Source organism: Impatiens glandulifera, chromosome 7 (genome assembly GCF_907164915.1).
Source record: "Impatiens glandulifera chromosome 7, dImpGla2.1, whole genome shotgun sequence".
Lineage (NCBI taxonomy): Eukaryota > Viridiplantae > Streptophyta > Magnoliopsida > Ericales > Balsaminaceae > Impatiens > Impatiens glandulifera.
The window spans coordinates 49,481,314-49,498,407 of NC_061868.1; the positions used below are offsets into that span (position 1 = coordinate 49,481,314).

General features: G+C 30.4%; 4 protein-coding genes across 5 annotated transcripts; 2 read left to right on the top strand and 2 right to left on the bottom strand.

The window, feature by feature from the left end:
* The first annotated feature begins 1,699 nt into the window (after positions 1-1,699).
* Positions 1,700-4,824, top strand: LOC124945058 (elongation factor G-1, chloroplastic). The gene is made up of 4 exons (XM_047485428.1): positions 1,700-2,028; positions 2,274-3,688; positions 3,768-4,280; positions 4,361-4,824. Exons 1-4 carry the CDS (start codon positions 1,779-1,781, stop codon positions 4,526-4,528), a joined length of 2,346 nt encoding a protein of 781 aa, XP_047341384.1. The 5' UTR covers positions 1,700-1,778; the 3' UTR covers positions 4,529-4,824.
* A 133-nt stretch (positions 4,825-4,957) lies between these two features.
* On the bottom strand, positions 4,958-5,720 carry LOC124945059 (auxin-responsive protein SAUR36-like). The gene has a single exon (XM_047485429.1). The coding sequence runs from the start codon at positions 5,686-5,688 to the stop codon at positions 5,173-5,175; it is 516 nt and encodes a 171-aa protein (XP_047341385.1). The 5' UTR covers positions 5,689-5,720; the 3' UTR covers positions 4,958-5,172.
* A 4,615-nt stretch (positions 5,721-10,335) lies between these two features.
* On the bottom strand, positions 10,336-11,878 carry LOC124945222 (thylakoid lumenal protein TL20.3, chloroplastic). 2 transcript variants are annotated; one of them, XM_047485613.1, is made up of 7 exons: positions 11,630-11,878; positions 11,388-11,553; positions 11,285-11,314; positions 11,101-11,207; positions 10,993-11,027; positions 10,765-10,893; positions 10,336-10,683 (listed from the first exon to the last, which is right to left on the bottom strand). In XM_047485613.1, the coding sequence occupies exons 2-7, from the start codon at positions 11,480-11,482 to the stop codon at positions 10,489-10,491; spliced, it is 591 nt and encodes a 196-aa protein (XP_047341569.1). In that variant the 5' UTR covers positions 11,483-11,553; positions 11,630-11,878; the 3' UTR covers positions 10,336-10,488. The 2 variants fall into 2 exon arrangements, with proteins under 2 accessions (XP_047341569.1, XP_047341570.1); XM_047485614.1 differs by having other exon boundaries at positions 11,624-11,878.
* Positions 11,879-14,319: 2,441 nt separating this feature from the next.
* Positions 14,320-16,296, top strand: LOC124910143 (axial regulator YABBY 3-like). Its single transcript, XM_047450758.1, has 6 exons — positions 14,320-14,391; positions 14,573-14,654; positions 15,566-15,614; positions 15,693-15,768; positions 15,863-15,943; positions 16,216-16,296. The coding sequence occupies exons 1-6, from the start codon at positions 14,320-14,322 to the stop codon at positions 16,294-16,296; spliced, it is 441 nt and encodes a 146-aa protein (XP_047306714.1).
* The last annotated feature ends 798 nt before the right edge of the window (positions 16,297-17,094 follow it).

The window sequence follows — 17,094 nt, forward strand, 5'->3', positions numbered from 1 at the left end:
GTGTGAAAAATATGTTAAACATATTAAAAATGTCAAAAACATGTTAAATGTGCCAAAAATGTGAAAAACGTGTGAAAACGTGAAAAACGTATTAAAACGTGTAAAAAACGTGTTAAATTGTGTGAAAAATGTGATAAAACGTGTGAAAAACGTGAAAAACATGATAAAACGTGTGAAAACATGTAAAAATCATGAAGATGTGTGAAAACGTGAAAAACTAGTTAAAACGTGTGAAAAACGAGTTAAAACATGTAAAAAACGTGAAAAACGTGTTAAAACGTGAAAAACGTGTAAAACGTGAAAAACGTGTTAAAACGTGTGAAAAACGTGAAAACGTGAAAAACGTGAAAAATGTGAAAAACGTGTTAAAACGTGTGAAAAACGTGAAAAACGTGTTAAAACGTGAAAACGTGTGAAAATGTGAAAAACGTGTTAAAACGTGTGAAAAATGTGAAAAAATGTCAAAAACGTATTAAACATGCCAAAACGTGAAAACATATTTTTAAAGTTAACATTTTGAACCGATATTTTATTTTACAAACATTGGAATTAGAATTAAATTACAATTTTATCATTTTCCCAAACATAGGAATTGGAATTGAATTACAATTCTATCATTTTCCAAACATAGGAATTGAATTGGAATTCAATGTCAATTCTCATGGAATTGGAATTAGAATTCCAATGCCAATTCCAATTACAATTCCCCTCATCAAACACACCCTTAAAGAATTGTCAAAAGTGATATATATTATAGGTAAAATAATATAATAATAGTTCCGGTAAAGAAACCAACAACAAAAAAAAAACAATATCAAATTTTGTAAAACAAATTAGTCTAAGAAGAACAAATTATGTAGATAAGAAAGAAAAGAACTCAATACAACTTTAAAATACTTTAGTTACATATAGGTCGTCTCCCAAATTCTTTTGTTTCTCTTTTATTCTATCCGTCGAGTTATCTTAATTCGTTCGATTATCAAGAATTTAATTTGTCACAAACTCGCTTAAATTCACCAAAACATTTGTGGTAAGGGAGAGTAGGTTTTTAATTTGTTGAAAGTGATCGATAAATCGATTTCTTTGCATTTCATTGCAATTTGATGTGCAACATATTTATTGTAAGTAATCAAAATAAATATCTTATGAAGAAAGGACATTCAAGTAGTAGTTATGTTCATGTAAATAAGTATTTCTCCACAATTTTATTATTTCCTTCCAAAATTACATAGACTCTAATTAGTTTTTAGATTCAGGTCAATGTATTGATGAATCATGCACAGATTTCATATTATCCTAATTCTTCGATGCACTTTTTATATTTTCTTTTTTTTTATTGATTTTATCGATTTTTTATTATAAATAATCTCTTTCATCACGTAACTAACATTTTAATAATTAAATTATTCGTTTAATTATTTTAAATACTTTTAATTTATTTAAAAAAAATAAATTTTAAATAAAAAAAATATTATAATAATTTAATCAATTAAAAATCTAAATAACATAAAAAAAAAATTGAATATATCAAGAATGTCTGATTCTTTATTTGAATATTTTGTTATACTTTAAGATATAAAAAATGAAAAGATTGAAATAATGGAATTAATGTTTAAATTGACAAAATAAAATAAAAAAATTTGATTTTTGAAGGCCACAAAATAAAGTGGAAGATAATCTAGGGCCAAAAGGCGCTTAGAAGGCCACGAAACATTTTGTGTTTCGTTATCTTCCCCAAACCAAACACCAACCAAAGTTCACTACTGAGGATAGCAAAAATGGCGGCAGAATTGTTGAAATTGCCGTCGTCGCCGGCTTCCACGCCGTCCCACCTCGCCGGCAATCGGAGTCCACTGCTTCTTTCTCCTCGCCGTATCCTCCGTCTCCCTCACTCTCATTCTCGAACTTCTTCATCCCTTTCTGAATTCTTCGGGACAGTTCGCCTCCGCTCTGCCGCCACTTCGAGGAAATCACCCTTATACATTAATCACAGAAGGAACGTCTCTGTTTTCGCCGTGGCTGCTGAAGGTCTCCCTATCTTCTTCTTCTTCTCTATCTGCACATCAATTCATATTGCAGTTGAATTTCTTCTATATTGTTTGTTTTAGGTTAATCTTGTCTCAGTGATTCTAAAGTTCAAAACTTTTAGGTTTATAAACATGATTATTATAAACTGGTTCCATTCTTGATGTTGGGTGATTATCACATAACTTTTTATGTATCTTAAACTGTTCATAGCCTGTCCACTGAGAATTGTGATATACATTTTGCAGAATCAAAGCGAGCTGTACCTCTGAAGGATTACCGAAATATTGGAATTATGGCTCATATAGATGCTGGAAAGACGACAACAACTGAACGCATTCTATACTATACTGGTAGGAACTATAAGATTGGAGAGGTGCATGAAGGCACAGCAACAATGGACTGGATGGAGCAAGAACAGGAAAGAGGGATTACTATAACATCTGCTGCCACCACTACGTTTTGGAATAATCATCGTATTAACATTATCGACACACCTGGTCATGTTGATTTCACACTTGAGGTGGAAAGAGCTCTAAGGGTTTTGGATGGTGCTATATGTTTGTTTGACAGTGTTGCTGGTGTTGAACCGCAGTCTGAGACAGTGTGGAGACAAGCTGATAAATATGGAGTGCCAAGAATTTGTTTTGTCAACAAGATGGATCGTCTAGGGGCTAATTTCTACAGAACAAGGGACATGATTGTCACAAATTTAGGTGCGAAACCACTTGTGCTTCAAATTCCAATAGGTGCAGAAGAAAGATTTCAAGGTGTCATTGATATTGTGAGAATGAAAGCTATATTATGGTCAGGAGAGGAATTGGGTGCCAAATTCGTTTATGAAGATATTCCTGCTGACTATCAGGAATCGGCAGATGATTACAGGAGTCAGTTGTTAGAGACAATAGTTGAACTAGACGATGAGGTCATGGAGAGATATCTTGAAGGAGAAGAGCCTGATGAAGAAACAATAAAGAGATTAATTAGGAAAGGTACGATCGGTGCATGTTTTGTGCCGGTTTTATGTGGGTCAGCTTTCAAGAACAAGGGCGTTCAACCGTTACTCGATGCAGTTATAGATTATTTGCCTTCGCCAATGGATTTACCACCAATGAAGGGTACAGACGCTGATCACCCTGATGTGGTTATCGAAAGACTTGCCAGTGATGATGAACCATTCTCGGGACTTGCTTTCAAGATCATGAACGATCCATTTGTCGGTTCGCTGACATTTGTCAGAGTATATTCCGGCAAGCTAACAGCAGGATCTTATGTACTGAATGCCAACAAAGGAAAGAAGGAAAGAATTGGTAGGCTTTTGGAAATGCACGCCAATAGCAGGGAGGACGTTAAAGTAGCCTTAACCGGTGATATAGTTGCTCTGGCAGGTCTTAAAGATACCATTACTGGAGAAACCCTATCCGATCCTGAGAAGCCAGTTGTGCTTGAAAGAATGGATTTCCCTGATCCTGTCATTAAAGTTGCTATTGAACCGAAAACCAAAGCTGATGTTGATAAGATGGCTAATGGCTTGATCAAGCTTGCCCAGGAGGACCCATCTTTCCACTTTTCGCGAGATGAAGAGATCAACCAGACTATTATTGAAGGAATGGGTGAATTACATCTCGAAATTATAGTTGACCGGCTCAAGAGGGAATTTAAGGTAGATTAGACACATACCTTAATTTTTCATTCTACATGTTTATATATAAAACAATTGCTTTTGTTTTTTATTACCACAGGTGGAAGCTAATGTTGGTGCGCCACAAGTAAATTACAGGGAGAGCATTTCGAAAATTTCGGAAGTGAAATATGTTCACAAGAAGCAGTCAGGCGGGCAAGGGCAGTTTGCTGATATAACTGTAAGGTTTGAGCCGATGGAGGCAGGAGGAGGATACGAGTTCAAGAGTGAAATAAAGGGAGGATCGGTTCCCAGGGAATACATTCCTGGTGTGATGAAAGGTTTAGAGGAGTGCTTGAGCAACGGAGTCCTTGCTGGATTCCCTGTTGTGGACATGCGTGCAGTTTTAGTGGAAGGTTCTTATCATGATGTCGATTCGAGTGTTTTGGCATTCCAGCTTGCGGCTAGGGGAGCTTTTAGGGAAGGTGTGAGGAAAGCTGGTCCAAAGATGCTTGAACCCATAATGAAAGTTGAAGTTGTAACCCCTGAAGAACACTTGGGAGATGTTATTGGTGATCTTAATTCAAGAAGAGGCCAGATTAACAGCTTTGGCGACAAACCTGGTGGTCTCAAGGTACGACACGATTTGTTTATGAAGTTTTTTATTCTTTTTCAAAAGCTTAATTTATTCTTTTTTTGTAATGGCTGCTACAGGTAGTTGATTCCCTGGTTCCTCTGGCGGAGATGTTTCAGTATGTGAGTACACTCCGTGGCATGACGAAAGGTCGTGCTTCCTACACAATGCAGCTAGCCAAATTCGACGTCGTCCCTCAACACATCCAGAACCAACTTGCAACAAAGGAAGAACCCGCCAATGCTTAATTAATTTCAAGCATCTTCTTCCACAGTATGACCTGCTCAGGTACACCCAATCTGTGTATGTATTGTATTCTCATAACATTATTTTATGAGTTGCCTTTGTAGTAGGTTAGAATTCATATTTGTTTAATTATAAGTTTTGTTGAAGTTGATTAAGAGGAGGATACGACATCCATTTTCCCCAATTACATTGTGTTAGCTTTAAATGGGGGACTGTGGATGTTTGTTCAGTGCGGCAAGAATATGGACACAGATACTCTCTCTTGTTAATGGCAATTTCATAAGATTTTGGTGCCGTACTTTTAATCTTGTTTCTTGGTTCTCAGAATCTGAGACTTTGAACCCACTTGAGATAGCTTAAGTGGGTTCAAGTTCAATTTCAGGGTCTCAAAGACATTGAATGTTTTTTAGTCATAGTATGTATGAGTATGATTTAGCAAAAGGTTGTGATATTCAAACAGTGTGAAGATAAAAGTTAATTAATTACAAACGACATGGTTTCTAAAATCCTACAAACTCTCTTTTTTCCAATCCTTGAAGCTGTAGCTTCATGACTGAAAGGTTAAACCGATAGCCTTAGACCCATCCATGCCTGCCAGTTCAAGCATATTAAGAATCTTGAACTAAGATGTTTTGTGCTGGGTAAGCTAGCGGTGGAGCCAGGTAAACCTTTGGCTGCTGCTGGTGGCAGCAATGGTTGTCTGAACCTTCTGGAAGTCTGAGACAGGGCAGGGTATCTGGATTCCTCCGGGGAAATCGTAGCCAAATTTGTTCTCGGTTTCTTTCAAGAGGTCACCAAACAGAGGGTGATTAAAGTAGATGACGGGGACTAAAAACCTCTGAGCGTCATCTCCCACATAGACTGCAAGATGGCCCTTTGGTACATCCAATTCTGGATTGGGATTATTATTCATGATCATGAGTTCATGATGATCCGTCGTCCCCATTCTAATGTAACTACGGGTGAAACAGAGCCTTCTTTTAATCGAGCTTCCCCAATGGCGTAAAGTGGACATGGCTGTTGATGATGATCTGACTGGTGGTGGTGCTGGTTCAAGCTGTTGGTAGGAGGATCTTTTTCTCCTACATCGAGGAACAAAGGTGATTGCCCATTTGAGGATGATCTTGAGCTTGAATCCTTTACTCCTCCTCCCTTTTCTCATGATGATGTTTCCTTTGGTAGGTGCCAGAGAATGTTTGTTGTTGAAATCAATCTGTTTGTTACTAATGGATGAAAATAAACAGAAAAACTGACCCTTTTATAAGCAAGCAGCTGTGAGAAAAAGGGAAGAAGATCGCGTCCGTATTACTCCGGTGTGCTTGGAGAATAATTGGAGTTTTGACTTTTCAAAATTATTTATTTATTTTCAACATCTTCTAATAAATAATATATAATAAATTTAATAATATCTTTAATTTATAATAATACAATACTGTGCTCCTTATATGGTGTTTATTTAGAATAATAATAAATAATATTAATAATAATAATTACTATTATTATTAATGAAGTTTCAATGAGTGAAACGAGGGGTCAAGGTCAGGGGTAATTGATTAGGCGATGCTTCGCGGCTGTAGGGTGGCCTCAGGAGCCGCAATAATAATTAAGGGGGCGCTTGGTTCAAATAAGGGAATCGGAATAGGAATGGGATTGATAGATGTGTGGAATGGGAATGGGTATGATTGATAGAAGTGTAGTGTTTGGTTATGAGTATTAATCATTCTCAATACCATTGATAGTGTTTGGATATTTCCATTCCTATATTTCTATTCCATTGATAATGTTTAGATTTATTAGAGATAAATTATTAATATTAATTTGTAATTGAATTAGATTAATCTTTTTATTTTATATTTTATTTTATTTAATTAAAAATACAAAATATTATTATTTTTATATTATAATTGTTTAAAATATATAAAATATTGAAGTGTGTTCTAATTTAATAAAATATAAATATCTAATATTTTATTATATTAATTATATATATATATATTTAAATACATATAAAAAGTAATTGAATGATTTAATTTTTTTATTTATAAATAAAAATTATCTATTAATAAATATAATTTTTTAAAAATATTATATATTAATAATTAATTAAATGAAATATAATATTTCACTTAATAATATATACTATAACATTGCATAATATTTTTAATAAAATTTTTTATTAAAATATTTTATATCTAATTTTTCTAATATTTTTTCAATATTTATTTTAATAAAATTGTTATTTTATTTTTAAGTTTTTATATTTTAATTAATTTATTATAATTTTATTATTAATATATAATATATAAATATTATATAAAAATATTTTTTTTATTATTAGTTATTATAATTATTTTAAAATATTTATTTTATTTTATTAATTTTATATTATTTAAAATAATTTCTCAATATTATTTAAATAATTGAAATAATTTATTTCAATAAATAAATTAAAATAAATTATTATTTTAATTATAAAAGAACGTCTAATATAATTATAAAAGAAAAAATATATATAATATTATAATTATAATTATGAGAGAGAACGTGGGATAGTGGACATCATGGGAGAGAAAATACATTACAAGGGAATGGGATTCATTCCTCCCAATTTAGAGAGGAATGGATGATTCCTGAGTATCCGGGAATCAAATCAAAGTTCTGGAATGAAACCCATCAACCAAACACTTCATTTTATTCCCTTTCCCATTCCTGAGTACAAAAACCACGTACCAAGCATCCCCTAAAAGTATCTTTCTTTTTCTCTCTCCCCCTCCTATTTTATTATTATTTAAGTCTCTAATTTTATTTTATTTTATTTATTAACTAGTTGGCTTCATGTTTACTGTTATCAATGTTTATATCCAGATTAGCTAAATCTACATTCAAAATTTGTAAGAAATTAGTGTGTATAGTCAAATTTTAACCGTAAAAAAAATAATTAAAAAAAATTGAGTAGGCCAGTCTACACGAGTCTTATGTAGATGAAATAATATTTTAATTTTGTTTTATATTTATGTATATATTAATAAATTTAATAATATTTATTATTTCTAATCATTCTCATTAATGTTGATATTATTTATTTATGTGTGTGTGAACGTAGAAAGCTAAATTCATACTTACTAAATTCATTAGAATATGAAATCTTTGCTATGCACGTATATTTTTCATTTTCTTTGGGTCAATAGTGTTTATGTTATGGACGAATATTTAAATAAAATTAATTATCATCATCATCTTGGATTAAGTAACCAATATTTAAATAGGTTTTCATTTCAACTGAAACATTTTAAAATATCTTGTGTTATTTTAATTTGGAAGGATTGACTGACTATGATAATTTTTTTATTTGTTGAAAGAGATTTGATATCCGTAGTACTTACCAGTAGTGTTTAACGTGGTTTTGTTTTATTGGTTAAATAATATTCAACTGTTGATCCCCATGGTCACAATTCCCGTCAAACCACACACGTGTCCTATAATGAATTTTAGCTTCTCCATGACTTTTTTTAATGTTTCAAACTGATAAATATATTTATTATAAGAATATATGCTATTTCTTTGATTGTGAATGTGATACGCATTTATTTTCAATACACAATTTCCTATTGTCATGGCCCATTTATTTTCTTGCAAAATTTCTCTTTGATAATGACCCCCATTTTAAATAAGAATTCAACTTGTAATTTTTAATAAAGGTTTTTTGTTTTGATTTTATTTTATTTTATCTGAGATATGTATTATTTATAGTATTACTTTTTAAAAATAAACTCATATTTATAGTTCAAAATATGCATATTTAAATTTATTAGTTTACTATTAATTATATATATATATATAGAAAAATAATAGAGCAAAAAATATATTAACAAGAAAGGATAGAGAATGATGTATTATTTTTTAACCAGATTAAAAATCTAGAAAAAAAATCATATTAAATTTTTAATTAACTCAAGTGATATATATATTGTTTTTTTTTTCAATTGTCTTGAAATATCTCTTTACACCCTAGGAAAGGTTTGGAGAAAGATTTCAGATGAGTCGGTGAAGATGGCTTAACACATTCAACATGTATTGTTTGGAGGTGTCATAATGGTATTTAAAATGCATATCATAGTTACTAGCAATTTTGCATCAAGAGAAATTCATTCTACTATATGGGTCATTCATTAGACGGTTTTCGAATAAATTATGAAGTACCATAAACATAGAATGTGTCATGTCATTAACAAATGTTGGCTTTTGGATCTTGAGGTAGACATTTGCAAAATCATTGCATTAGAAAACAAATACTCTCAATTCCCTAATTATAGGATAACCATTAGGGTAACAAGAGTTTGTACTTAAAAATTCAAATTACGGGATCAATCTTCACTTAAAATGCCCTTAATTTTAAGTTGAAGTCGAGATAATAATTGTCACTTAAAATGCCCTTAAGTTGAAGTCGAGGTAATAATCATTTCGAATAACCGGGTTATGGTAGCTTCCTAGATTCGATAAAAAAATTTAAATTCATTTTTGTAGAATCTTTTGAGTTTGTTTTTATTCAAAAAATAACATTTTGAATGGATGAAGAAATCTTACAAATTAAAATAATTTTAAACATATAAATATTAATTGTAATAATTTTTTTAGACGAGACTTCATATTTATTTTGTATTATCTAAAATACAAATATGAATTGTAATTTTATTTTTAACCTAATAATATTTTTAAAATATATTTTTAACCCCATAATTAAGAGAATGAAAGTAAAAAAAAAACTCAAAATAGTTGTAAGAAATTAAGAATACTCACTGGTCCAAAATAAACGCTTAAAGGAGTAACCCAATCATTATTTATTTATAATTTTATATCAAATAAAAATTATTTAAATAACAAATTGAGTTATTTAAAATCGAAACAAGACCAAAATAGGATTAAAAAATACAATAAAACTGCTCCCCCCATACAACCATTGACCCTAAAATTATATATTAGCAACGGGCAATTAGCAAGTATTAATTAGTTAATTAATTAATTAAATTGCTGTCCTTGTGGAGGCACGTACGGAAACCTTAAGCCACCATTACTGTTATTATAATATTTATTAAGTCTACCTAATCGTAATATTTAAGTCTTTTTAATCGTACCTACCGTACGTACGTGTCATCTCTTAATTATTAATTTATTATCATAAAACTTTTTTTTTAAACATCATACACACGTCAAAATTACATCAGAAATATGGATATATGATATATCTCTACTAAACATTAACATTACACATGAATGACAGGGGCAATTTGGGTCGGAATGTATTTACGAGAAAGTCCTGTTTTTAATATATTTTTGTCCCGTTTTTTTTTTTTTTTTTTTTTTTTTGTTAGGTTTTGAAAATTTTTTTAAGACAACTTTAATAAAATATTTAAAAAAAAAATAATATTATATAAACAGATTTTTTAATATAATATATTATTTTTTTATATTATTTTAAAAAATAAACTTTGTGTTCCGAATTTGGAGCGTAATCAGAATGATATCGGGGCAGATCAGGACGGGAGATACATTTACCATTCCCGTCCCATCCTTGTTCGATTTCGGAAAAAAAACCGTCCCAAACAAGACAATTCGGTTCGATTTTTTCGAGATGGTTTCAAATTGTCATTTTTTACCTACTTAATGAGTTATTTAAAATAAATTTTTTCTTTCAAATTTAATAACAAAAATATATTATTTAATATTTTAACTAATAAATTATTTAATTTGATTTTACAAAATAAAAAAGGTTTTATAATTGAAACAAAATAACTATTTTGATTCCAAATAATCAATATAATTTATCTAAAAATATAACAATTAATTTGATGATTTTTCAATAAGATAAGTGTGATAGTAATTAGTAGGTAATTAGCATTTACAGGTAAAATATTTTAGGTTAATGACATTTTGAAGCATAAATAATATAACATACCAATATATTCTAGAAGCTTCCTTCACAAAGGCCAGATCCTTCGTCGCAAAAGCCATCCCTGTCAAGAAGTTTCTGAGGAGGAGCACTAAGAAGCGGAGAAGAAGGAGATCCGTACGCATTCCGGCGACTGTTTCCACATCCCAAACTCTTTCTCGTGCTCACTCCGGTCACTGGATTTGTTCCACTAGCATATTTACAAAGCGCCTAACACCATACATGAGATCATGATTCAGAATCTATATAGAATACTATGAATCTATGATTCAAGATTATATATGTAAGGACCTGTTTCTGTTGAAGGTCAAGAACTGCATCACTGAAATCAGCTCCTTCAATAATGGCGCCTCCAAGATCGCTGCGAGTAAGAACTGTTCTCACTAGGATTGCATTTGTAAGATTCGTTTCATTTAGAACCTGATATATATATGATAATTCAATGCCAATGCGGCAATGCATCAATTGGAATTCAATTAAATCAGTCATACTACAGAATCACACAGACCAATTCCTTACCATGCGATCCATCAGTGTATCGCTGAAATCTGCACCTGAAAAGTTCATTCAACTTACAGAATTGAATCAGATTTTGTTTGAGTTTACAGATGGAAACAATGTACGTACCTGTGAAATTGGCCTTGTATGCAACTGCTTTCTCTAGGTATGCACCAGTAAACGTAGATCCACTGAAATCAGATTCTCTCATGTCCGCAGATGTGAAATTAGCTCTTCTGTATCATATATACATTCAGATTATAATAAATTGACGAAGAAGAAGAACAAACAAACAGGCGAAGGAGGTTCTGACCTGAAATTTTCATTTACATGAACTGCTTTTCTGCAGCAAGAGATAAGATGCAAATGAGATCGGCACAGCATTAAGATAGGGCAAATAATGTATTATCTATCACCTGAGATCTGCAGAACCGTATTGAGCGGCAGATCCTATACCGAATTCTCCTCTTGTATCGGCCTCGAACTTGTTCAGATCAGCGATGGCGGACATATCAGCTCCAAATGTTACCACAGCTGCTGCCAATGCGGTTGATACAAGTCCTCTCCAGCTTCCTGAAATTTATGAAAAATACGTCGTGGATGAATGTATAACCTAGGTAACTGATCGTTGAAATATTCGAATTCCATTACTGCTACTCTGAATTCTCTCTTCTTTTCTTTCCATATCTGACTCTGCTTGACAGAGCACCGTGAATGATCTTGACGATGATCTTAGGAGATTGAAAGATCTAGTAGTAGTGGACCTAGTGGTTGATAAAAGAGATGAAGGAGAGGGAGATGAGAGAGAGAATTTCATTGATTTCATTGGCAAAATGGAAATTGAAGCTACTGAAGCCATTGTTTTGCTTGCTTGGAGGATCTTGGTTGCTTCAAAATTGAATTGAATGAATGGATATACGGTTTGATTTGTGGGAAATGGAAAGTGGTTAGGATTTACACACGTCGGTTCCTTAGTTTCTTGGGCCGACATTTGTTTCTTTTATTGGGCTTCACATATCCAGCCCTTACACTTTTATTGGGCTTTCATTTCCTTTCTTTTTGGGTTATCACCTTTAAATTTAGCCCAAAACATTTAAAGCTTTAATTTTTCTTTTACTAGATGGACTCTTTGATATCAATACATAATCCATTTTTTTTTTAAATATGAAAAAGAAAAAAAAAACATTTGATAAATTTAACAAATTATTTATAACAAAAATAAGAGAAATGATATCGAGAGTGAAAGATGGTATAAAACGATAATAATATTTCAAGTTAGTTTGGTTTGGATTTATTAAAATAACTAAATACAAAATATTTATTAAATATTAAAATATCTTATATTTTAAATTATTATTTTTTATTTTATCATTATATTAATATATTTTAAATTTTTTATGAAAAAAAATCTTTTTTCTCTCAAAATCATACTCAATCAATACTTTTTATTTTTTTTAGAAAAAAAACCTAATTCGAAATAGACCCAATTATAAAATAAAATGAGAAAAATAAAAAGTGGCTTTAATTTAATAAAGAAGTTTAAGGAAGGATACATAGTTGAGGTAAAGGCGGAAGCTGTCGAGTGCGTTGGTTCTCTCTATGACTGACTCACTGCCATTAATTAATTAATGTCAATGTGTGTTTTGAGAGATCCTAATTAAGAGACTGGTCATGTCATTTTAAACATTTATTTCTTTTAAATCTTCAATCTGTTTACATACCCAAATCCTTGATTAAGTTTATTTGATTCTTGAATATATATGAGATATAAATTATTTGAAAACAACAAACTCTAGGATGCAAGTGTGATCAAAAGTAAGTTTGGAGTGAGGCATAGTTACTTATTTTATCATTAAGCGATTAATTGAATAGCTACTGAAAGGGGGGGCAGAGCAATAACTATGAAAGGGGCGGGGGAGAAGCTTTATTAATGAGGAGATCGATCGATCATGCAAACGTCCCTTTCTATGTTGGGGGGCATGCATTGGGAATGGCAATCACATGTCATCTTTTCAGCCAGCATCATCATGCTCATATAATAGATATTGATTGATTGATTGATGTATGTATGTATGTTAATTCATTACTTTCTTTCAACTGTCACCTACGTACATCGATCCCTTATTTTGCCCTTCATGTTAAAGCATGCATTCTGCAATATGCATGCTTCCCTTCTTTATTATAAATACATATTACTTTTCTTTTTATGTCATTAATTTTAAAAAAAAGTGTAGGTTTGCAAGTTCAGCATCAAATATATCATTAAATCGGATAATTCAAATAGTAAAAGTGTTTATTGAGAGATAAAAAACTACGGATTTATTGTCGGATAATGATATCGAAAAGGGTCAAGCATATAATTAAATACACCTACTACATTTGCAGCTAGCTCAAGGAAGGAGAGAGTTTTTTTGAATAATTAAATTAAACATTATTAAATTAGTTCAGTGATATACGTGAATATTCTATTATAGTTCAGTGATAAAATTGACATTTTCCCCTTTTAATATATAAAAGAGTTCATGTCATTATTTGTTATAGTATTTAAACTATTATTTTTATTTTTAATAAATATAGATCCTTAAAATATATAATATATATATATAAAATAATTATATGAATGAAATGATGGTTAGGTTAAAGTAAAATTCTTTGAAAGAACCTAAAGATCAAACATTCTCGAAAATGAGTTAACTTGATTCAACCATCCTTACATAACAACAAAACATGAGGGATAAAAAAAATATAATACAACAACATTATTTAATATGTTATCGAACTTTTAGATATATGAGAAAAACTATTAACTCCCCAATTGACCTAATAAATTTTTAAAATAAATTTCAAAAAACATTATATAATAATAATATTGTGAATGATACACATATTGAATGATACGTATTTTACTTATGGTGATTGACTATCTATAGATGTTTTATATAAACTTATGGTTTGACCCTCCTTCCCATGGTGGAGTTAAAAATCTTAGAAACCATGTATGAATTATTAGTTCCTGCGAGTCACTAATAAAAAAAATAGAATATGAGTTATTCTGCTGCTCGACCAATTAAGCACCACATAAAAGACAACAACATATTTCCATAGCATCTCTCCCTCTCATCATTCTACATATATACAAACCCTAGTTTTTGTTGTTATCTTTGACATGGACATTATCCATTCGATCTCCTCTCTGATCTCTTACAACCATAATACCCAAAGAAGCTAACTTCAAAATCTCAGCGAAGCTTCCAGATCCAATTAAGGAGATTGAGATCGAGATCAGACGACTATATATCAATCAAATCAATCATACTAGACCGGCTCGATCTCAAACAGTTCCAAAACATGTTCTCTTCTTCCTCATCCTCCGACCAGCTCTGCTATCTCCACTGCAACATTTGCGACACCATACTCGTGGTAATAATTAAACTCATTTCTTGATCATGTCTAACTTCTTTATCTATATCTTTGATTCATGTGGTAATATCATAAATTGTCTTACAAATTGGTTCTATTTGTTTGTGGTTAATTATGTGTCTTTTAGTTTAGGGTTTAGTACGTTTTACTAACTAGCTAGGGTTTATACATATACATATAGGTGAGTGTTCCTGAGTTGAGCTTGTTCAAGTCTGTGAGTGTCCGATGCGGGCATTGCTGCAGTCTCTTGCCAGTGGCGGCCAAAGTCAATCAGATCCACTTTGGGCTCCCTTCTTCTTCTTCTTCATGCAATCTTTTGGTAAATAATTATATATATATATATGTCTCACTTGATCACGTTCACACTTGAGATATTAAAAATTTTCTATCTTAATTTAGGATGAGTTGCACAACATGATGATGGTGAATACTGCTAGCACAAACTTTTGCATGAATCAGCAATTGATGGAAGCAAATAATAATCCTATTGACTTGACATCTCCATGTGGAGGAGCAACCCATGATAACAATTATCCACAAACACCCGTTATCAAGGGTGAGTTTTCAATTTTGTATGTTTACGAATAAATTTGGAAATTAAAATAGTTAAAGGAAATTTGTGGATGAAATGAGTGAATTAATGTGAGTTTATAACTCTTTTTAAGAAAGAGACAAAAAAAAAAAATTAATTGAAAAAATTAAGAAATAAAGTTATATCACATTCTAAATTAAAAAATAAATAAAAATAAAATATGTTACTTTTTTTGTTTGGTTTAAGATCCACTAGGCCCTAAATCCATTCACCCCTCTTAACATGATTCTAGGCTAATTTTCTCCAATAATCATTCTTTTATATTATGTATTTTATTAATGAAATAGTTTAATCTTGTAAAAAAATTAATTAGTGTTTGTATCAATCATTTCACACACTTTAAATAAACATATATAACATAAAGTATTATCGTTGGTCATCTTACGGTTATAACATTCGCGATTAAATAGATTAATGAAAAATGTTTATATAATGTCCATCTCGAACACTTAGCTAGCTAGGTATTCTCCTCAAGAGATCGATTATGTCCCAAGTTTGATGTTGTTAGTTAGTTTGATAAATATATGATTTTTTGTTTTCTTTTCAAAGTTTGTTTTATTATAATTGGTATATGATTTTCAGCTCCAGAAAAGAGACAGAGAGTGCCTTCTGCCTACAACCGTTTCATCAAGTAATTAATAATTAAGACATCCTTAAATTCTTAAATATGTGTGTTATAATTAAAATTGAAATATATTATAATTAACAGAGAAGAAATCCAGCGGATCAAAGCAGGAAATCCGGGTATATGCCATAGGGACGCTTTCAGTGCCGCTGCCAAAAACGTATATTTATTTTAATTTCACCTTTAATTGTATGATCCATATTTAATATTAAATTGACTTATAATTATATATTTAATATTTTTTCTTCAACAAGTGGGCCCACTTTCCACACATTCACTTTGGGGTAATGCCAGATCACATACCCAACCAAGCCACGCTGTCCGTCCGTCGCCAGGTACTTGTCCACTAATTGTATTATTAATTAATTAATCATAAATTAGAGTATAATTAATAGTCCTAAATAGTTTTTAATATAAAATTTATAATATATATATATATATATATATATGTTCAACTAAAATATATGATTGGGTGTCTACTAATATTTGTATGCATTTTTTAGTGATTTTTTATTTTATTTTATTCTTTCTTTTTTTTTTCCATTAAATATTTGTGTAGTTGTATTTTAAAGATTTGAGTTAAATTAATATTAAAAATGTACAGGAGGAAGAAGAAGATCGTTCTATTATGTTGATCAAAGACGGTGGCTACTTTGCATCACAAAACCTCTGTTTCTCTCCGTATTAGCAATCTCTAGCTATGTCTCTCAAATTGTACTAATCCTAGCTAGGTTTAATTAGGGCTTGGCATCAATGGTTAATTTGGAATTTGGATTAATTAATTAATCAATCTAACTATTACTAATTAGAGCTCATCCTTGTCTAACTAATGGCCTAACTAATATATATATAATGTTATTTTTTATTGCATTTTCTTTAATTCTATTACTAATTGATCTGAGAATATTAGAATAAATAATTTCTTTAAAAAGTTTGATTATGTACAACTGGCTAGACAAAAACAATTTTGTCATTTGAAAACATTTAAAATAAAATTTTGAATATATATATAATAACTAATCAAGTTTAATTTTCAAACATAATATAATTTAAATGCATTTTTAGATTCAAAATGTTTGTATATTTATAGCGAACTCATTTGAATGATATTATAATGTACAGTTATATTTGTTTTTTCCTTCTAGGTTCTAGCATACTTTCTTCATAGTCTGCTTTTTAGGGTTCAATCATATTTCATCATTGTGTTTATAAGGCGTGACAAACTAAGACCAGTGGTGGATATATATATAAGCATCATAAAATAAATATTTTGTGGAGTTGACTGACATGTAAAGTTATAAACTTATTTTTAAATATTTGTGTAAAATCAAATTTCATTACTCTTCAAATAATTTTGAAAAAAATATTAATTGACAAAATTTATGTATAAGAGATTAAAAGTTATAAATTTAAAATATATATATATATATAATTAATTAGTTATACTCTTTAATAATTAAATTTAATTATTTTGATTTTTTATATG